At 57.4% G+C, this 21,621-nt stretch overlaps 3 protein-coding genes across 4 annotated transcripts; 2 read left to right on the top strand and 1 right to left on the bottom strand.

Moving 5' to 3' along the window:
* The first annotated feature begins 3,060 nt into the window (after positions 1-3,060).
* HGH1 (HGH1 homolog) lies at positions 3,061-9,497 on the top strand. The gene is made up of 7 exons (XM_001512190.4): positions 3,061-3,126; positions 6,958-7,531; positions 7,747-7,847; positions 8,433-8,531; positions 8,712-8,803; positions 8,950-9,072; positions 9,159-9,497. Exons 2-7 carry the CDS (start codon positions 6,978-6,980, stop codon positions 9,405-9,407), a joined length of 1,218 nt encoding a protein of 405 aa, XP_001512240.3. The 5' UTR covers positions 3,061-3,126; positions 6,958-6,977; the 3' UTR covers positions 9,408-9,497.
* A 167-nt stretch (positions 9,498-9,664) lies between these two features.
* Positions 9,665-12,289, top strand: CCDC166 (coiled-coil domain containing 166). The gene is made up of 2 exons (XM_007656792.3): positions 9,665-10,662; positions 11,611-12,289. The coding sequence occupies exons 1-2, from the start codon at positions 10,219-10,221 to the stop codon at positions 12,232-12,234; spliced, it is 1,068 nt and encodes a 355-aa protein (XP_007654982.2). The 5' UTR covers positions 9,665-10,218; the 3' UTR covers positions 12,235-12,289.
* Positions 12,290-13,159: 870 nt separating this feature from the next.
* LOC100081419 (testis-specific serine/threonine-protein kinase 5-like) lies at positions 13,160-19,629 on the bottom strand. Of its 2 annotated transcripts, none has more exons than XM_029062306.2 (9): positions 19,542-19,629; positions 18,718-18,942; positions 17,534-17,641; positions 16,485-16,687; positions 15,659-15,714; positions 15,283-15,415; positions 14,572-14,690; positions 14,229-14,375; positions 13,160-13,606 (listed from the first exon to the last, which is right to left on the bottom strand). In XM_029062306.2, the coding sequence occupies exons 2-9, from the start codon at positions 18,919-18,921 to the stop codon at positions 13,236-13,238; spliced, it is 1,341 nt and encodes a 446-aa protein (XP_028918139.1). In that variant the 5' UTR covers positions 18,922-18,942; positions 19,542-19,629; the 3' UTR covers positions 13,160-13,235. The 2 variants fall into 2 exon arrangements, with proteins under 2 accessions (XP_028918139.1, XP_028918138.1); XM_029062305.2 differs by lacking the exon at positions 19,542-19,629 and adding an exon at positions 19,077-19,173.
* Between the last annotated feature and the right edge of the window lie 1,992 nt (positions 19,630-21,621).

The following is a 21,621-nucleotide window of genomic DNA, read 5'->3' as shown; positions in this document are numbered from 1 at the left end:
GTGCAGGCCACCTGGGATCGTGCAAAGCGACGGAGTTGGTAGATGTGATCCCTGCCCACACAGAGCTCTCTTCCCGCTCCAGACTCTTAATTTCGCTGTGGGTAGAGAACTCGTCTACCGACTCTGTTACTATTATTATTAGCGATAATAATAATGATACCTGCGGTATTTAAGCGCTTATTACGTGGCAAGGACTGTACTGGCGCTGGAGTGGATACAAGCAAATCGGGTTGGACTCAGGCCCTGTCCCAAGCCGGGCTCACGGTCTCAACCCCCATTTTACACACGAGGTAACTGAGGCACAGAGAAGTGAAGTGCCCAAGGTCGTCCAGCAGACGTGCGGCAGAGCAATGATTAGAACCCATGACCTTCTGACTCCCAAGCCTGTGCTCGCTCCACTTCCCCATGCTCTGTTGTACTGAACTTTCCCAAGAGCTCTGCAAATAGTAAGCTCTCAATAAATGCCTCCGATTAATGGAGAAGGGCATGAGAGGGATTGAGCTAATCCCTGGAGGGAGCATTCATTCAGTAGTATTTATTGAGCGCTTACTATGTGCAGAGCACTGGACTAAGCGCTTGGAATGTACGATTTGGCAACAGAGACGATCTAGGGTCACAGTCCCTGGGAAGGGAAGGGGTTCCGCAGCCGGAGCGGAGGTCGCGGTCTGGGGAGAGAGTCCGGGGGGCAGGTGGGGGAAGTGAGGATTTAGGGAGGACCTCCTGGAGGCGGTGTGATTTTTAAGAGGGCCATTTTCAGGAAGGAAAAGACGTGCGACAAACGTTCCTTTAGAAGGACCCCGCGTAGCGAGTCAGAAGGTCGTGGGTTCGAATTCCGGCTCTGCCGCCTGTCTGCTGTGCGACCTTAGGCAAGTCACTTCACTTCTCGGTACCTCAGGCACCTCATCTGTAAAATGGGGATTAAGACCACGAGCCCCACATGGGACAGGAAGAGTGGCGAAGGAAGAGAGGAAAAGCTGCTGCATTTCCCGGGCTCCCTCCCCGGGGGGACGACGAGGGGTCCAGCTACGACTATCGCGATAGAGAGGCCAAAACCTGTGCTCCGGGTCGGGGCGGGCGGCTAAGGAAACTGTCAACCTCGGGCCCCGCCCCCTCTGCCCAAGGCCACTCGGTAATAACAATAATAATCATAATGTTGGTATTTGTTAAGCGCTCACTATGTGCCAAGCACCGTTCTAAGTGCTGGGGTAGGTACAAGGTCATCTGGTTGGACACCGTCCTTGTCTCTCATTTGACAGATGAAGAAACAGAGGCGCAGAGAAGTTGTGACTTGCCCAAGGTGACCCAGCAGACAAGTGGTGGAGCCGCATTAGAACCCACGACCCCTGACTCCCACATCCATACTCTACCCACTATGCCATGCCGCTTCCCACTTTGCATGATGGACAGAGCACGGGCCTGGAAGTCAGAAAGTCATGAGTTCTAATCTCCACTCCACCACTTGTCTGCTGTGTGGCCTTGGGCAAGTCCCTTATCTTCCCTGGGCCTCAGTGACCCCGTCTGGAAAATGAAGACTGTGAGCCCCACGTGGGACAGCCTCATTACCTTGTATCTCCCCCAGCGCTTAGAACAGTGCTCGGCACATAATAAACGCTGAACAAATACCCACATTATTATTATTATTCCCTGGGCCTCAGTTTACCCCATCTGTAAAAGGGGGACTAAGACTGCGAGCCTCACGAGGGACAAGGGACTGCGTCCAACGTGATTTGCCTGTATTCCCCCCAACGCTTAGTATAGTGCTTGTTCACATAGTAAGCGCTTGAGAAACACCATTTGGTACAGAAGCAGCCGCGTGGCTCACTGGAAAGAGCCCGGGCTTGGGAGTCAGAGGTCATGGGTTCTAATCTCGACTCTGCCGCTCGTCAGCCGTGTGACTTTGGGCAAGTCACTTAACTTCTCGGTGCCTCAGTTACCTCATCTGTAAAATGGGGATTAAGACTGTGAGCCCCACGTGTCTCCCCCAGCGTTTAGAACGGCGCTCGGCACATAGTAAGCGCTTAACAAATACCAACGTTATTATTATTATTGTCAGCTGTGTGACCTTGGGCAAGTCACTTCACCTCTCTGGGCCTCAGCGACCTCATCTGGAAAATGGGGATGAAGACTGGGAGCTCCAAGGGGGGACAACTTGATAATAATGGTGTTGGTATTTGTTAAGCGCTTACTATGTGCCCAACACCGTTCTAAGCGCTGGGGGAGACACAGGGGCATCAGGTCGTCCCACGTGAGGCTCCCAGTCTTCATCCCCATTTTCCAGATGAGGGAACTAAGGCCCAGAGAAGGGAAGTGACTCGCCCACAGTCACCCAGCTGACAAGGTTGAGCTTGGATCTCCGCCAGCATTTAGAACAGTGCTTGGCACATAAGCGCTTAGCAAATGCCATGATGATGATGATGTGGGTCCACCCGATGCCCCTGTCTCTCCCCCAGCGCTTAGACCAGTGCTCTGCACAGATAATAATGTTGGTATTTGTTAAGCGCTTACTATGTGCCGGGCACTGTTCTAAGCGCTGGGGGAGACACAGGGGAATCAGGATGTCCCACGTGGGGCTCACAGTCTTCATCCCCATTTTCCAGATGAGGTCACTGCGGCCCAGAGAAGTGAAGGGACTTGCCCACAGTCACACAGCTGACAAGTGGCAGAGCTGGGATTCAAACTCATGACCTCTGACTCCAAAGCCCGGGCTCTTTCCACTGAGCCACGCTGCTTCTCCAGTAAGCGCTTAACACATAGCAATAATGAGACCGTAAGCCCGTCAAAGGGCAGGGACCGTCTCTATCTGTTGCCGACTTGTTCATTCCAAGCGCTTAGCACAGTGCTCTGCACAGAGGAAGCGCTCAATAAATACTATGGAATGAATGAATGAATGAATGAATGAATGATGATTACTACAAGGAGACGGCCCCATTTCTCCCACAATTCCTTTCAGCCGGCTGGGCTGCCTCGCTGCCCCTGATTGATTGACAGCCGGCGGATGACGTCAGACGGTCCCGCCCCCCGCCCCAGACGCGGCCTCTGATTGGCCGCCGGGCCGGAAGTGGGCGGGGCCGGGCCGCCCCCTCACGTGGCGAGGGCAAGGCGGAAGCCGTCGCCGCCGGGCGCCAGGTAACGCGCATCGCAGGGCGGCCTTACCGCCCTGCTTTTTCTTCCTCCTCCTTTTAATAATAATTATAATAATGTTGGGATTTATTAAGCGCTTACTATAATCATCATCATAATCTTGCTCTTTGTTAAGCGCCTACTATAATCATCATAAGGTTGCTATTTGTTAAGTGCTTACTATAATGATAATCAAATGTTGCTCTTTGTTAAGCGCTTACTATAATAATAATCATCAAAATGTTGCTCTTTGTTAAGCGCTTACTATAATGATCATCAAAATGTTGCTATTTGTTAAGCGCTTACTATAATAATCATAATGTTGCTATTTGTTAAGCGCTTACTATAATGATCATCAAAATGTTGCTATTTGTTAAGCGCTTACTATAATAATCATAATGTTGCTATTTGTTAAGCGCTTACTATAATGATCATCAAAATGTTGCTATTTGTTAAGCGCTTACTATAATAATCATAATGTTGCTATTTGTTAAGCGCTTACTATAATAATCATCAAAATGTTGCTCTTTGTTAAGCGCTTACTATAATAATCATAATGTTGCTATTTGTTAAGCACTTACTATAATGATCATCAAAATGTTGCTATTTGTTAAGCGCTTACTATAATAATCATAATGTTGCTATTTGTTAAGCGCTTACTATAATGATCATCAAAATGTTGCTATTTGTTAAGCGCTTACTATGATAATCATAATGTTGCTATTTGTTAAGTGCTTACTATAATGATCATCAAAATGTTGCTATTTGTTAAGCGCTTACTATAATAATCATAATGTTGCTATTTGTTAAGCGCTTACTATAATGATCATCAAAATGTTGCTATTTGTTAAGCGCTTACTATAATAATCATAATGTTGCTATTTGTTAAGCGCTTACTATAATGATCATCATAATGTTGCTATTTGTTAAGCGCTTACTATAATAATCATAATGTTGCTATTTGTTAAGCGCTTACTATAATAATCATCAAAATGTTGCTCTTTGTTAAGCGCTTACTATAATAATAATAATCAAAATGTTGCTATTAAGCGCTTACTATAATAATCATAATGTTGCTATTTGTTAAGCGCTTGCTATAATAATCATCAAAATGTTGCTCTTTGTTAAGCGCTTGCTATAATAATCATCAAAATGTTGCTATTTGTTAAGCGCTTACTATAATAATCATCAAAATGTTGCTATTTGTTAAGCGCTTACTATAATAATCATAAGGTTGCTATTTGTTAAGCGCTTACTATAATGATCATCATAATGTTGCTATTTGTTAAGCGCTTACTATAATGATCATCATAATGTTGCTATTTGTTAAGCGCTTACTATAACAATCATCAAAATGTTGGGATTTGTTAAGCGCTTACTATAATATTCATCAAAATGTTGCTATTTGTTAAGTGCTTACTATAATAATAATAATAAAAATAATAATAATAAAATGTTGCTATTTGTTAAGCGCTTACTTTCATGATGATCATAATGTTGCTATTTGTTAAGCGCTTACTATAATGATAATCAAAATGTTGCTATTTGTTAAGCCTTTACTATAATGATGATCATAATGTTGCTATTTGTTAAGCGCTTACTATAATGATAATCATAATGTTGCTATTTGCTAAGCGCTTACTATAATAATGATCAAAACGTTTCTATTTGTTAAGCACTTACTATGATAATCATAATGTTGCTATTTGTTAAGTGCTTACTATAATGATAATCATAATGTTGCTATTTAAGCGCTTACTATAATAATAATAATAATAATAATGTTGGTATTTGTTAAGCGCTTACTATGTGCCGAGCACTGTTCTAAGCGCTGGGGTAAACACAGGGGAATCAGGTTGTCCCACGTGGGGCTCACAGTCTTCATCCCCATTTTACAGATGAGGGAACTGAGGCCCAGAGAAGTGAAGTGACTCGCCCACAGTCACACAGCCGACAAGTGGCAGAGCTGGGATTCGAACTCATGAGCCCTGACTCCAAAGCCCGTGCTCTTTCCACTGAGCCACGCTGCTTCTCCCAATAATAGTCATAAGGTTGCCATTTGTTAAGCGCTTACTATAATGATAATCATAATGTTGCTATTTGTTAAGTGCTTACTATAATAATCATAATGTTGGGATTTGTTAAGCGCTTACTATAATAATAATGGTAGTATTTGTTAAGCACTTACTATAATAATAATAATGGTGGTGTTTGTTAAGCGCTTACTCTGTGCAGAGCACTGTTCTAAGCATTGGGGGAAGTAGAGGGTCATCAGGTTGTCCCCCGTGAGGCTCACAGTCTTCATCCCCATTTGACAGATGAGGTCACTGAGGCCCAGAGAAGTGAAGTGACTTGCCCACAGTCACACAGCTGACAGGTGGCAGAGCGGGATTCGATCCCGTGACCTTTGACTCCCAAGCCCGGGCTCTTTCCTCTGAGCCACGCTGCTTCCTCTTCCTCTCCTCCTCCTCTTCCTCTCCCCCTCCTCCTCCTTCTCCTCTCCCTCCTCCTCCCACCGAGCTCCCTGCCCTCTTTCATTCTAATAATGACCTCATTTGTTAAGCGCTTACTATGTAACAAGCATCATTCAAACGCCGGGGCGGGTACAAGGTAATCAGGTTGGCCGCAGTCCCTCTCCCACGTGGGGCTCACAGTCTTCCGCCCCATTTTACAGGTAATAATAATGATGGTATCTGTTAAGCGCTTACTATGTGCCAAGCACTGGGGGAGATGCGAGGTGATCAGATTGTCCCACGTGGGGCTCGCAGTCTTACTTGTCAGCTGGGTGACTTTAGGAAAGTCACTCCACTTCTCTGGGCCTCAGTTACCTCATCTGTCTCATGGGGATTAAGACCGTGAGCCCGTCGTGGGACAACCTGATCACCTCGTATCCCCCTCCAGCGCTTAGAGCGGTGCTTGGCACACAGTAAACGCGTAACAAATGCCATCATTATTATTATTATTATTATTATTAATCCCCGTTTCCAGATAGGCAACTGAGGCACAGAGAAGTCAAGCGACTTGCCGAAAGTCACACAGCTGACGAGTGGCGGAGCCGGGACTAGAACCCACGACCTCGGACTCCCAAGCCCGGGGTCTTTCCATTAAGCCACGAACGGAGGCACAGAGAAGTGAAGTGATTTGCCAAGGGTCACACAGCAGGCACGTGGCGGAGCCGGGATTAGAAACCAGGTCCTTCTGACTCCCGGGCCCGTGCTCTAGCACTAGGCCATGCTGCTTCCCTTCATTCTGTCGTATTTATTGAGGGTTTACTGTGTGCAGAGCACTGTACCAAACGCTTGGGAGGGTACAGCGGTACAATAAACAGGCCCCCTCCCTGCCCACAAGGACCTCAAGGCCTATTCCGTCACTCTGCCCCCTCCCTCGGCCTCGACCGCTCGGAGCCCCCTTGAGCTCAGGAGTCTCGTCCGCGCACCCCCTCTCCCCGCGTGGCTCGGTGGAAAGAGCGCTGGCTTGGGAGTCAGAGGTCACGGGTTCGAATGCCGGCCCCGCCACTCGTCAGCTGTGTGACTGTGGGCGAGTCACTTCTCGGTGCCTCGGCTACCTCGTCTGTAAAATGGGGATTAACTGTGAGCCTCGCGTGGGGCGACCCGACGACCCCGAATCTACCCCAGCGCTTTAACAGTGCTCCGCACAGAGTAGGCGCCTAACAAATACCATCGTCATCCCGCCCGAGAATCCGACGCCCCTCCAGGCAGCGCAGTGGGCTGGGCGGCGATGGGCGGGGACCCCCCAGGGTGGCACTGCCCGTGCTCTGCTTTCCGGACGGGAAGGGGAAACCCTCCATCGCCTCCTCTTTCCCCCTCTCGCCCCCAGTGAGGAGCCGGCCCGCCACCATGGACGCCACGCTGGCCAGTGAGCTGCTGACCTTCCTGGCCCCCGGCGGCCGGCCGGATCTCCGGGGGCCGGCAGCCGGCTACCTGCTGGGACTGACGGGCACGGAGTCGGGACGGGCCCTGCTGGCCGGCCGGCCGGCCCTGCTGGAGGCGCTGGGAGCCCTGACCGAGGCGCCCGCCCCCGCCCCGACCGGAGACGCCTTCCACGCCCTGGTCAACCTGTCCGCGGACCCCGGCGTGCACGAGGCTCTGCTGGGGGCGCTCCCGGGACTCCTGCCCCAGCTGGCGGACCGCACGCTGGACCCGCGCTGCCGCTGGGCCGGCCGAGCCTGCGCCGTCCTGGCCAACCTGACCCGGGAGGAGGGACCCTGCCACAGGCTGCTGGACGTTCTCTGGGGGCGGGAGAGGGAGCCGGGCCCCAGGCTGCCGGGCCTGTTGGAGGCCCTGTGCGACCCCGCTTACAACCCTCACGGCCCTTTACACTACCTGGGGCCGCTGCTCTCCAACCTCACCCAGCTGCCCCGGGCCCGGGCGTTCTTGCTCGACAGGGACAGGTGAGGGGGTGCCGGGGGTGGTGCGGGAGATGGGGGGGCGGGGACCGAAGGGACCGGGCTGGATTCCGTTCGGACGACCGATCCGGAAGGCTTCTGCTTCGCCCGGCAGGGGCTGGTGGGAGGCCAAAACGGCCGGCCGGCTGAAGGGTGGCGTCAGAGGGGCCGCCCCGGGCTTGCTCGAAGACACCCCCCCCCCCGCCCCTTTCCTCTTCCAGGTGTGTGATACAGCGACTTCTGCCCCTCATCCAGTCGCCGGACTCCACCGTGTGCCGGGGCGGGGTGGTCGGGACCCTCCGCAACTGCTGCTTTGAGCACTGTGAGTTGAGGGCCCAGGGCAGCCCCGGCTCCTGACCGGGAGAGCGGGCGGGGGGTCTCCGGACCCCTCTCTTCGGCAGGGAGGGGAGAGCGGGACCGCAGCCCTGTCTGGTGGGGCTGTGGAATCAGCGCTGGGAGTCAGGAGGCCCGTCTTCTAATTCCAGTTCCTCCTCTTGCCTGATGTGTGACCGGGCAGGCACTTCTCTCTTCAGTTTCCTGCTCTCTGAAATAAATGCCATCGTGATGATGATTGTTATCATCATCGGTTCCACTCTAACCACCGGCGTCCGAGAAGGGAGACCACCTTATCGCTCCCTCAGGTGTTCCGGGGTCACCGTCGGAGCGGTTTTGGGTCGGACTGGCCCCGGGCCGACTCCGAGGCCATCGTTCGTGTTCTTACGGGGCGGACGGGCAGCTGCCGTGGGGCCCGTGGGCTGGTCTGTGCGGAAACGGGCATCTGAGATGAGGGGCCGCCGGTCTCCGTCACTCAGATCCTCCTCCCGCACCTCCTCCGCCCACCGGGCCTCGTTCGGACGGCACTGGGGACCCTTCGGCCCCGCCTGACTGTCCTTCCTCACTCGCTCAGCTCATCACGAGTGGCTCCTGGGACCCCAGGTGGACGTGCTTCCCTTCTTGCTGCTGCCGCTGGCCGGCCCGGAGGAGTTCTCCGAGGAGGAAACCGAAAGTGAGGGCGCAGCTGGGCCTGGGCGAGGCGGCTTGGGGGCATTGGCGAGGGGCCGGGACACCCCGGCCTGGGAGGAGGCCAACGGAGGGACCGGGTGTGGGGGAGGGATCACGTGGGCCCGGGGTCGGCCCGAGGCCGTCCTTGCGGACGTGGGACCCCGGTTCTGCCCGGCTCCCCCAGGGCTGCCCGTGGACCTGCAGTATCTGCCTCCGGAGAAGCAGCGGGAGCCGGATCCGGACATCCGCAAGATGCTCATCGAGGCCATCATGTTGGTGAGGGGGAGCAGGGGCGGGGGATGGGGAAGGGCGAATCTCTCCAGGCCGCAGGCGTGCACGTGAGGGTGGGCGCCAGTTCTCCGATGAGCCCCGGGACGGAGGGCCCCCGTCGGTAGTCCCGGTCTTCCTCCCTTCCCCGGCAGCTGACGGCCACGAAGGCCGGGCGGAAGCTGGTGCGCGACCAGGGCGCCTACCTGGTGCTGCGCGAGCTGCATTCCTGGGAGCCGGATCCCTCCGTACGCGGCGCTTGTGAGAAGCTCATCCAGGTGAGGGTAGGAAGCCCGCGGGACCGGGGCCGGGGGAAGCTCCCGAGGGAGCTCCCGTCCCACTCGCCTCCCTCGGCCTCTGGCAGGTGCTGATCGGGGACGAGCCGGGGCCCGGGCTGGAGAACCTCCTGGAGGTGACCGTCCCCCCTGAGGTGGAACAGCGGCTCCAGCAACTGGACCAGCGGGAGGAAGCGGATCGGCAGCGGGAGAGCGAGGAGAAGGGGCGGCGGGCGGCCCCGGGAGCCGCTCCCCCCGCGGCCCCCGAAGGCTGGGTGACCTCGGCCCCCCGTGGCCCGGAGGAGCCCGGGAGACCGTCCGGGACCGGGACTGGCTAGCAGTGGAGCCATTATGGGGTGCTGGGTCGGGGTGGGGGGAGACCGCGGGACAGGGCCCCCCGTGCTCAATAAAGACTTCTCGCCGGAGGACTCGAGGGCGTCTTCCGACCCGTTCTCCCCGAGACCCGCCACGGGGCCGGGTGGCCCGGTCGGTGGTAGGAAATGGAAGTGAGAAATGCCATTTGCCTGTCTCTGCTTCCCGGGGAGGAGAAAGGAGATTGTGGACAGTAGGAGCTGGGAATCCCCCTCCCCCCCGCCCCTCACCTCTTTCTTCCTCCCTCCGCCCTTCCCTCATGCCGCACATTGGCTCCATCCGTGCTGCTCTATTCCTACTGCTGATTCTGGGGGCCGGGGTCCTGCGAGGCACCTCCCCGTCCACCCGACCGTCGTATTTCCGACCCTGGGGGGGGGCCTTCTTTTCCTCCAGCCGGGGACCCTCGCTTAGCCGGCGAAGGGGCGAGGCACGAGGGCTTCGGCTATCCCCGCTCCTAGCCACCTGCCCCCAGATTCTCGGGAAAGTGGGGAGAGGGCGATCCCTGAGCTCCAGTCGATCCGCCCTCCGTTGGGGCCGTTACCATGGGGACGGGCAGCTGGGGTTCTAACGCGTTAGGGGCGGCTTGGAGGCGGGGCAGAGACGGCGGGCGGGGGAGGGTGGCCGGAGGGCTCCGCCTGGGATTTGAGGAGCGGGAGGGTGGGCTTCAGCGGCCAGGAGGAGGAGACCTCCGCCCTGCCCGGGGCCGGGGAGGGGCGTGTCCCCCGGCGACGAGGGCTGCCCTGACGTCCTCCCCTTCCCCGGGTTCCGGGACCCGGCATGGCCCCCAAGAAGAAGAAGGTGGCTGTGGCGGGAGCCAGGAAGGGCCTCCCTGGAGGGGAAAGGAGCGAGCCATTGCTGGCGGAGCGCGTCCGGTACCTGCAGCAGGAGAACACGGCGCTGAGCGAGCAGCTGAGCACCTGGCTGGCCCAGGTGGAGCGCATGCTGTGGGAGAATGAGTTTCTGGACCGTGAGGCCCAGCACATCCGCGAGGAGAACAAGCTGTTCGTGGCCTACGTGGGCACGCGGGCCCACCGCTGCCAGTCCACCGTGGTCACCCTGGACGGCCACTACCGCCAGGAGCTGAGCCTGCTGCGTGGCCAGCGGGAGGAACTGGAGGCCACGTACAGGGACAAGGAGCAGGAGGTGCGGGCCCAGCTGCTCGACATGGAGTCGCGCTTCGCCCAGATGGCCCGGGAGGTCCGCGAGCTTCAGCCCTACAAGGTAGGGCGGGGGCGGCCGGGCGGCGGGCTGGAGCTGCGTCAGGCGATCGATCGACCCGTCGGTGGTGTTTACCGGGGGCTCATTCTGGGCCGAGCGCCTTACTAAATGCTGGGAAGGATGCGCTCCCTGTCTCATTCCCAACCGGGTCTTTCCCTGTGCTCAGCGCGGTGCTCTCAGTCCGGTGCCTAATCGATACGCTTCCCACCGCTGCCGTTCAGCAGGAGGTGGGGAAGCCGAGGGAAAGGGAGCCTGCTGTAGGGGTCGGGGGTGATGTCTTGGGCTTCCTGGAAAGAACCGGAGTAGGGGACGGGGACGGTGAAGTCCTCGGGGGTTTGGAGGCCCGGGGTTCCGGACGGGGCTGGCATTCAGTGGATCAGGTAACCTATGCTTCCCCACCCCGCACCCTCCCCCGACTCCCGGCCGAGCTCTTGGACTCCCGGCAGCCCCGTGGGCGACTGCCCCCAGACAGTGCCGTTCCCCCGGCGTCAGGGCCCCGGCTCGCCCCCGATCGGATTTGGTCCCCAGCCTGGGTCTGGGGACGGTGGCGGGGGCGGGTGTCCGTGGGCTTGGGGCGGCAGGGGAGTGGAGAGAGGAAGGAGGGGGCTGTTGGGCGAAACCCGGGGCGCGAGGAAGAGCGGGCGGGGGCTGTCGAGACCGACGCGGTGCGGCCTAGTGGATAGAGCGTGGGCCTGGTAGCCGGAAGGTCATGGGTCCTACTCCTGCCTCTGCGTGACCTTGGGCAAGCGGCTTCACTTCTCTGGGCCTCATTTAACCTCATCTGTAAAAACGGGGATTAAGTCTGCGAGATCCACGTGAGAGCGGGACTGTGTCCAACCCGATTAGTTCGCGTGCGTCCCCCACCCGGCGCTTAGTACGGTGCCTGGCGCGTAGCGCCAGTTAAACGAGTGGCACGATAATAATGATCGTCATTATGGTTATGACGATTAGGCCCTGCAGCAGGAACAGCAGGCCCGGATCCGGGGGCTGGAGCAGCAGCTGCTCCAGGCGCGGCTGGAGCACACGCGGCAGCTGCATCACGTCAAGAGCTCCTTCCTGGAGACCAAGGCGAGCCAGGAGCGCCAGGCCGAGCAGCAGATCCACATGCTGGCGCTGCGGGCGGAGCGGGAGGCCCTGCACACCCTCATCCTGCACACGCAGACCATCAAGGACGAGAACGCCCGCCTGCGCCGGGAGCTGCTCGGCCTCATCACCCGGGCCCGCCTGCTCTACGACGCCCGGCGGGAGCTGCGGGAACAGCGGGAGCTGCTCAGGTGGGAGAGCGGCTTTGGGCGGGACCTGGCCCGCATCCACGGCTGGCTGCACCGAAGCCCCCGCCGGGACCCCGACCCTCCCGTCCCGTCGGCCTGCTCCGCCTCCCCCGGCCCGGCCCCCAGCCGCCCGGCCCAGGCGAGCGGTCCGGCCTCCGCCGCGATGCGGGCGAGTTTGGAGTGCCCCTTCCGACCTGGAGCGTGGCGAGGAGGAGGAGGAGAAGGGGGAGAAGCAGGAAGAGGAGGAGCAGCAGCAGCAGCAGCAGACGGTGAACTAAGGGAGAGCGCCCTTCCCAGCCTTTAGAGCCGCAGAGGCCGAGAAACGCAGAGATACCAATAAAGTCCTCTACTGTAGAGCATGTGGACGGTGATGGAGAGACACGGGGTCAAAGCGGGGCAGAGGGTTGGAGGACGCTCGGGCTGTGGAAGTGGTGGGAATGGGAAGAGGGCAGGGGGAGAGGCCGAGGACCCACAGAGTCAGAGGGAGGAAATGGGCCGGAATAGGTTGTGGTGACCAGAAGCCATTTTCCGGATCCGGAGCGGGGAGCCGGGCTCCTTCCGTGGAGTCCGGGGACCCCTCAACTCCCACATCTGGGAGCTAGAGTCTGCGGAGCGGAGGCCCTGGCCTCCAGCGAGCGGGGGCCGGTTTGGAGCACACGCGGAGAGGGAAAGGAAGCTGACCGAGCCAGGAAGAGTCGGCGGGAAGGGGTGTGGAGGCTCCGAAGGTCCCACTCCTCGACACTGGGGGACATCGGCCCCCTGACCTCGCCCATCCCCACACTCTTCCCGAGAGTTTCTGCAGGGCCCAGGTCAGCCGGCGAAGGCTGGAGGGGACCTTAGGGGAGGAGGAGGAGTAGATGGGATGGAGGCAGCTCCTCCCAGGAATAATTATAATGACGATAGTATTTCTTAAGCACTTACTACGTGCCAGGCACCGCGCTAAGCGATGGGGTGGATATGAGCACATCGGGCTGGACAGAGTCCCTGTCCCACGCAGGACTCACAGTCTCGATCCCCCTCTTTTCAGATGAGGGAACTGAGGCCCGGAGAAGTGAAGCGGCTTGGCCGAGGTCACACAGCAGACCAGAGTGGAGCCGGGATTAGAACCCACTCCCAGTGACTCCCAGGACCGCGCTCTATCCACTAGTTCATGCTGCTGCTTCTCCCAGTGCGGCCTCCCCTCCCCTTTATACCCACTGCAAGCTCCGACCGCACAGAAGGAGCAGAACTGACTGAATAACGCTTTATCTGGCTCTGCCCTGCAGGCCCAGCTCCCCCCTCCCCACCCGCTGCTGGTTTAGGGGATCAGTCAGTGCTGGGAGGCTTTGCAGACCCCCGCCCCGGCAGAGAGGGCCGGGACCTTCTTGGACGGGGAGGAGAGCCCCAGGAGGCTCTGTGTCCCAAGCCCTCGTCCAAAAAGCCCCCCGGCCTTGCAGGAGTCAGGAGGTGGGGGCCCCGCTGGGAGAAGGGGAGCCACGGGGGGGGCTCCTGCCCGGGGTCGGCTGCCGGGGCCGGCAGCTGGTGGGGAGAGGGTCTTCCGCTTGCCGTCTTGGAGGTGTCCGGCTCCTCCTCCCCCGTCACTGGACTCTTCTCGGGGTCGCCGGCCCCGCCGCTGTGTCCTGGGGGCCGGGATGGGGGCTGGCCCCCTCCCTGCAGTCCTGCCACCAGCTGCTCCTCTGAAGATGATAATAATAGTATTTATAAAGTACTGTGCGTCAAGCACCGTTCTAAGCCCCGGGGTGGATACGAGCTAGTCAGGTTGGACCCAGTTCCTGTCCCACAGGGGGCTCACAGTCATAATCCCCATGTTACAGACAGGTGAGGCACAGGGAAATGAAGTGACTTGCCTGAGGTCACACAGCAGACAAGTGGCGGAGCCGGGATGCGCGAAGAGAAGCAGCGTGGCGCGGTGGATAGAGCACAGGCCTGGGAGTCAGGAGTTCAGGGGTTCTAATCCTGACTCCGTAACTTGTCCGCTGTGTGACCTCGGGCAAATCACCTCACTTGCCTGTGCCTCAGCTACCTCGTCTGTAAAACGGGGGTTGAGACTGTGAGCCGCACCTGGGACGGGGACTGCGTCCAACCGATTCGTTTGTATCCACCCCAGCGCTAAATACGGCTTCTGGCACGCGGCAAGCGCTTAACCAATACCGTAATAATAATAGTGAGACAGAACAGGAAGCGGCCAGGGACTTCCCTGGTTTGGTGCTGCGGGGAGGGATCCGTGATCCTCCACCGGCTGAGCCCGTCGCCTTCCTCCGGCGCCCCGCTGGGCTCCCAGGGGCGGGGAAGTCGTACCTGGCGGGGAGGGCGGTGCGGCGCTGAGCACGCTGTAGAAGAGAGCGGAGGTGGCGGGCAGCATCCAGCAGTGCGTGGCCACCTGCTGAAGGCCCAGTCGGGCCCCGGGCTGCAGTTGCAGGAGCCCCTGGATCAGGTCCCGGCACTCTGGCAGCGGGGCGGGGGGAAGGGGGCCAGAACAGCAGGGACCGGTTCACCGGCCCTTTCCCTGGAGCTCCGGGCCTCCCTTAGCGGCCCCTGGGGCCTCCAGAACCCTCCCCGCGTTCCACGGCTCTCTGCTCGGGGAGTCCCCGGCTCCCCCTCCCCACCCGCCCCTTCCCCCACCAACCCCAACCCCAGGTACCGCAGGAGAGGGAGGGGCGGAAGGTGAGGCCTTGACGCATGAGGTGGAGCATCTTGTGGGGCTGCAGGTGTTCCTTGAAGGGCAGCTTCCCCGTGACCATGGCGTACAGGATCACCCCGCTGCAGAGGAACCGGCCGGTCGGTGTGACCGGACCAGGCCTTCACCCCGGGGACACCCCCCTCCGGGGGCATGGGACCCCCTTGATTCCTCCCCACTAGGTGGTCACGGGACCTACACGCTCGCTGTGGGCAGGGAACGTGCCTCCCAGCTCCGTTGTACTAATAGTAATAAGAATTATGGTATTCGTTAAGCGCTTACTATGTGCCAGGCACTGATATAAGCGCTGGGGTAGATACAAGATAATCAGGGTGGACGTGGTCCCTGTCCCATATGGGGCTCACAGCCTTAATCCCTAATTTACCGATGAGGTAACTAGTCCCAGAGGAATGAAGTGACTTGCCTAGAGTCCTACAGCAGACTGCAGACAGCCAGGATTAGAACCCAGGTCCTTCTGACTCCCAGGCCTGTGCTTTATCCACTAGGCCAGGCTGCTTCTCTAATTAGCTTGTATCTACCTCTATCCCCTAGGCTTGTCCTGTCCCAAAGGCTCAGTCCAGTGCTCTGCACACGGTAAGCGCCCAAAAAAGTACACTTGGTTGATTCCTCCTCCCCTCCCTCTTTGAGGAGAACCCAGGCCTCCCGGTCACTCACAGACTCCAGAGGTCAGCCCGCTCCCCGTTGTACTTCTTGCTCATTAGGATCTCGGGGGCCGTGTAGGCCACGGACCCGCAGAAGGTACTCAGCAGCGAGTTCTTCCTGGCTGAGCGGCTGGCGAAGCCGAAGTCTGAGGGGACGATTGTTCGGGAGGTTTGGAGGGAGGAGGGGAGAGGGGGACAACGTGGGTCTTGGGCCCGGGAGGGAGAGGAGCCCGTGGGGCTGGGTGGGTGATGGCGCTGGGGTGAATATTTATCCTCGGGGTTCTCGGTGTCTTTGGGAGGAGAGGGGTGAACTCCCCCTACGTCTCTGAAAGCAGAGTCCCATCCTTGCTGAGGAGGGAGAGGGAGGGTAAGGCCGGGGGTCCACTCACCTGTCAGTTTCAAAAAGCCACATTCGTCCAACAGGATATTCTCGCACTTCAAGTCCCTGGGGCAGGAAATGGGTGGGAGAGATGTTTTTTTTAAAAAAATTATCATTATTTGTAAGGATATTGGTTAAGCACTTACTATGTGCCAGGTACTGTACTAAGAGCTGGGGTGGATATAAGCTAGTCAGATGGGGCACAGTTCATGTCCCAAATGGAGCCCACAGTCTTAGTCCCCAGTTTACAAATGAGGTAACCGGGGTGCGGAGAAGTTCAGGGACTTGCCCAAGATCATATAGCAGGATTAGAACCCAGTTCCTCTGACCCCCGGGCCCGTGTTCTTTCCACTAGGTCAGGCTGCCTCTACGGTTGGGACAAAGCTGGGGCCGGGAGGCGGAAGGTGAGGAGGCAAGTCCCGGGGGAGAGGAGAGGGCAGAGAAGGGAAGGGGCAGGGGATTTCCTCTAGTCCAACCCAGCCACTGCTGAGTAAATGGGGGAGGGGAATTATAACAATAGTAATAATAATTATGGTATTTGTTAAGCGCTCACAATGTGCCAGGCACTGTTCTCAGCGCTGGGGTAGATACAAGATAACCAGGCTGGGCACAGTCCCTGTCCCTCAGAGGGCTCACGGTCTTAATCCCCATTTTAGAGAACTGAGGCCCAGAGAAGTGAAGTGACTTGCCTAAGGTCACAGAGCAGGCAAGTGGCAGAGCCGGGATCAGAACCCAGATCCTTCGGACTCTCAGGCCCGGGCTCTGTCAGTCGTGGTGGTGGGGGGTGCCCAGGTTTAGGGCCGGACCAGCGGGGCCCGGGCCGATACCGCTCTCACCGGTGGACGATGCCTGTGCTGTGGCAGTGGGCCACGGCGCTGACCAGCTGGCGGAAGAGCCGCCGGGCCTCCTCCTCCTCCAGGCCCGGACACCGGCGCCGGTCGGAGGTGGTGTTGATGTACTCCAGCAGGTCTCCCCGCGGGGCCAGCTCCAGCACCAGGTAGGAACGCTTGCTGTTCCGGTACGTCTCATACAGCTGTATCTGCCGTGCCCACGACCACTGGGATTGCCCACGGCCCCTGGGCCGCCTTCCGTCCCGCACCTCCCCACCCCCCGCCCAGGGCTGCCAGCAACATCTTTAGACCTGCAGGTTCGGGGACGGTTGTCGTATATCCAGGTTCGGGGATTGGGGACGATTTCCCCAGTGATTTTTCCAACAAAAGTTCGCTCACCCAGAGAAATCGGTATGAAATGAATGGGCCGGTGGCCACGGTGGCACTTGTTAAGGACTTACTATGTGTCAAGCCCTGTTCTGAGCGCTGGGGTTGGACACAGTGAGGGTCTCTCTGGGCCACGCCCGCTTTCAAGGGACTCCTAGTCGCCCGGAGCTTGGATTAAGGGAGGAGTCGCTTGGGGTCGGTTAGGAGAGAGGAAAGCAACTGCCAGAAGGAGGGGGGGTCCGGTCCCACCCTCTCAAGCATTCACTGGGTCAGAATGGCGCCGATGTTGGTCATTCCCACCCCTTCCCCAGGCAGGACTTCTCCGATAATCCCCTTGTCCTGAGGCCTCGGGAGGGCCCGAGCTCTGCCCCGAACTCTTCCAAAGAAGGGAATCCGGACGAGCTGTGGCCGAGGGCTCTCGAAGGAAGGAATCGGTCCCCGACAGGAAGCCGGCGGTGTCCCCCCGGGGCAGGAGAAACCTGTGAGGTCAACTCCGGGACTGGGCCCCCCCACAGCGGCCGGGAGAGAGCCCAGGACTGGCTGAGGAGAAGGGAGAATTTCCAGCCGAGAGACCGCCTCCGGGAACTCCGTGGGTTGGGGGAAGTGTCTGCCGTCTGGTCCCCCTCCCTCGGCCCCTCCCTCCCTCTCTCCCCGGATCTCCAGCTCACAACGTTGAGGTGCTTGTAGGTGGCGTTGAGAGAGTAGATCTCTCGCGGGAGGAACTTCTGGGCGAACTCCACTGGGGCCTCTGCCATGGAGATGATCTTAATGGCCACCTGTCGGAGTGCGGGAGGACAGAGAGATGGAGAAGGGAAGGAGTTGCCCGAGGGTGGGAGTCTGCGTGACTGAAGCGATCCATCTCCCCCACCCCTCCGCCCTCACCGCTTCCTGTTCCTGTCCCCAGCCCTCCTACCCTTCTTTCCTCTTCGTCCCCCTTCCCCACCTGTAGCCTGTGCTGTGTGGTTAACCTCATCTACCACTGGGAGCTCAAGGGTAGAGATGGGGCCTCCGGTGTGATATAGCACCCCCCGCTTCACTGCTCTGACCTCACTCTTACCTCTCACACCCCCGCAGCACTCTTATCTCCACCCCACAGAAGGGGCTTTTCTAAATAAATCGTGGGGGTTAGGTCTTTGATTTGGCCTGGGTGCCCTCCCTCCTCATATCCAACAGATAATTACTCTCCCCACCTTCAAGGTCTTACTGAAGGCCCATCTCCTCCAAGAGGCCCCCCCCAAGCCCCCCGTTTCCTCTTCTCCCACTCCCTTCTGCGTCGCCCTGACTCGCTCCCTTTGTCTTTCCCCCGTCCCACCCCCACGGTACTTTTGTACAGATCTGTCATTTATTTATATTAATGTCCGTCTCCCCCCTCTAGCGCACGTAAGCTCACTGTCGGAAGTGAGTGTGTCCGTTTTTTTGTTATACGGTACTCCCCCCAAGTGCCTAGTACAGTGCTGAGCACACACCAAGCACCGAATAATTACAACTGATGGACTTAGTGACACTGACAGAGAGGTCTCAATTTGCCCCCCGCCCTTTCCCTAGGGTAGTCTAGACTATAGGCTTCTTGAGGCCAGAGATTGTGTCCGGCGACTCTATTGTACTCCCCCAAGCGTTTAGCGCAGTGCTCTGTACCCAGTCAGTGCTCAATAGATACCACTGATGGGCAGAGAGTCTGACCCTGGCAGAGAGACTCGAGCGGCGTGAATTTGCGTGGCCGGAGTGGTTGGGGGCTTTGGTCTCGGGCTGGGAAGTCCCGCCCTCTCCCACCCAGCCAGGCCACGGGGGAACCTCGCCCGCGATGCCCAGCCCCTGGATCTCAGCTGCCGAGGAGGGAGTGGGCCGCCCTCACCATGGTGTGCCGCTTGGCGTGGAGGTCGGCGGCCAGCTTGGCGTTCTGTCGTAGCTTGTCGTGGGTGGCGTAGCCAAGGTAGACCTTGGAGAAAGCCCCCGAACCGATCTTCTTGGCCGACAGCAGGTAGCCGCTGTCCTTGCACTCCCGCACCTGGTCCATAAAGGTCCTGCGATCCGACTCGCGCTTACATCCACTCCTCATGGTCTGGGGACGGGGGCGGCTCTGAAGAAACCGTTAGGGAGCTCAAAACATGGGCCGGGCCCTGGAGTAGTGAGAGGGGTCTGTGTGTATGGGGGGACGGGGGTGGGAGGCTGCAGGAATCTAAGCCTGGGCCTTCCCAGCAGCACCAATCGCACCAGTGGCTCCTTGAGAGTTTGGGGAGTTCTCCGTGCCTAGAGGAGACCCGGTACTTGCTGGCGCGGGGGAAAAATCCAGCCGGGCAGAGGGGCGGGGGAGCCTTCTAGAATAGAATGGATCTGCCATTCCGGAATCCGCCGCATTGTCTTTTGGGTCCACAGGAAAACGGTTACACTGGGCGGCGCCGAGTCCGGAGGCCTATGTGTCAATATGTGTGCTGGCTCTCCTAGTGGACCACCAGTCCCTCAAAGACAGAGACCTTGTCACTTATTCCTCTTTTCCTCCCTCAGGTGTCTACGCACAGTGGGTTCAGTGCGGCCTGATGTGAAATACGATGAGAATAATAACAATATTGATATCCCCTCGGGTGCCGGAAGATTGTATTTTGGGTTTTCCTCAGCATTGAAAGGTTAGGGGTGTGAGGGGGGACATTCATTTTGCTCTCTGCCCCTCTCGTAACCGACCTGTGATGGGTCTCGTTTCACCCCCGCCTCAAGCTGGGAGGAGTGTCTACTTCGGCCACTTGGGTTTGGAGAGGGACGCGTGCAGACGAAGAGTCATTCGGCGGTATTTAATGAGTGCTTACTGTGTGCAGAGCACTGTCCTGGGAGAGTAATAGAGTTGGTAGATACCCGCAAGAAGCTCACAATCTAGTGGGGGAGTTGGACCTTAAAATAGTTTACAGATAGGGGAAGCGGCGCAGCATCCAGATTTGTACGTAAACGCTGGGGGTCGGGTAATTAATAATAATAATAATAATAATGTTGGTATTTGTTAAGCGCTTACTATGTGCAGAGCACTGTTCTAAGCGCTGGGGGAGACACGGGGGAATCAGATTGTCCCACATGGGGCTCACAGTCTTAATCCCCATTTTACAGATGAGGTAACTGAGGCCCAGAGAAGTGAAGTGACTTGCCCACAGTCACACAGCTGACAAGTGGCAGAGCTGGGATTCGAACTCATGACCTCTAACTCCAAAGCCCATGCTCTTTCCACTGAGTACCAGAGTGCATAAGAGGTACAGATCCAAGTAGGGGATGTGAGAACGGAGGGTGAAGAGGGTGGGGAAGAGGACATGAGTTCTAATCCACTTGTCTGTGTGGCCTTGGGCAAGCCGCTTCACTGCTCTGGGCCTCAGCGACCTCATCTGTAAAATGGGGATTAATCAGGGAAGTTTACATATTCACTCTTCCCTTCTAGACTCTATCCTCGTCGGGGGCCGGGAACGTGTCTATCAACTCTGTTATATTGTACTCTCTTTTATCGCGTGCTTACTGTGTGCAGAGCCCTGTACTAAACACTTGGAAGAGTACAATATGATAATACACAGACACAATCCCTGCCCACAACGAGCTTACAGTCTAGAGGCGGGTGCAGATCTGTACGTAAGTGCTGTGGGGCTGGGAGGAGGGATGAATGAGGGGAGCAAGTCGGGGCGACGCCTAAGGCAGTGGGAGAAGAGGAAAGGAGGGCTCAGTCGGGTAAGGCCTCTTGGAGGAGATGGGCCTTCCATACGTCTCAAGCACTGCAGCCGATAAGTGCTTAATCAATACTATTGATTGAGGGGTGGAACAGTGTCTGGGAGAAGTGGGTGAGGGATGACGGCGCACCCGGGACAACTGTGGGGTGAGGATGGGCCCACTGGACACTCAAAAAACGTCCTTTTCGGATTCTCCCCGTTTAGCTAGAACTAGCGCTTAGTACGTGGAGAAGCAGCGTGGCTCAGTGGAGGGAGCCCGGGCTTGGGAGTCAGAGGACGTGGGTTCTAATCCCGCCTCCGCCACTTGTCGGCTGTGTGGCCTTGGGCGAACCGCTTCACTTCTCTGGGTCTCAGTGACCTCATCTGGAAAAGGGGGATTAAAGACTGTGAACCCCGACGTGGGACAATCACAGAGAAGCAGCGTGGTTCAGCGGAAAGAGCCCGGGCTTGGGAGTCAGAGGTCATGGGTTCTAATCCCGGCTCCGCCACTGATCAGCTGTGTGACTTCGGGCAAGTCACTGGCCTTTTCTGTGCCTCAGTGACCTCATCTGTAAAATGGGGATGAAGACTGGGAGCCCCCCGTGGGACAACCGATTGCCGAATTGTACAATCCGAGCACTTGGTACAGTGCTCTGTACATAGTAAGCACTCAATAAATACTATTGAATGAATGAATGACCTTGTATCTACCCCAGTGCTTCATTGCTAGGCACCTCGTAAGCGCTTAACAAATGCCACCATTATTATTATTATTACAACTTGATGACCTCGTATCTCCCCCAGCGCTTCAAACAGTGCACTTCACCTAGTAAGCGCTTAACAAATACCACCATTATTATTATTATTACAACTTGATGACCTTGTATCTGCCCCAACGCTTCGAGCAGTGCTCGGCACCTAGTGAGCACTTAAATACCACTATCATCATTATTATTATTACTGCAACCTGATGACCTTGCATCTGCCCCAGCGCTTCGAGCAGTGCTCGGCACCTAGTAAGCGCTTCACAAATACCACCGTCATTATTATTATTATTATTATTATTACAACCTGATGACCTTGTA

The sequence above is a fragment of the Ornithorhynchus anatinus genome, chromosome 4 (genome assembly GCF_004115215.2).
Source record: "Ornithorhynchus anatinus isolate Pmale09 chromosome 4, mOrnAna1.pri.v4, whole genome shotgun sequence".
In the NCBI taxonomy this organism is placed as follows: Eukaryota; Metazoa; Chordata; class Mammalia; order Monotremata; family Ornithorhynchidae; genus Ornithorhynchus; species Ornithorhynchus anatinus.
This window is presented reverse-complemented; position numbering and strand designations above follow the sequence as displayed.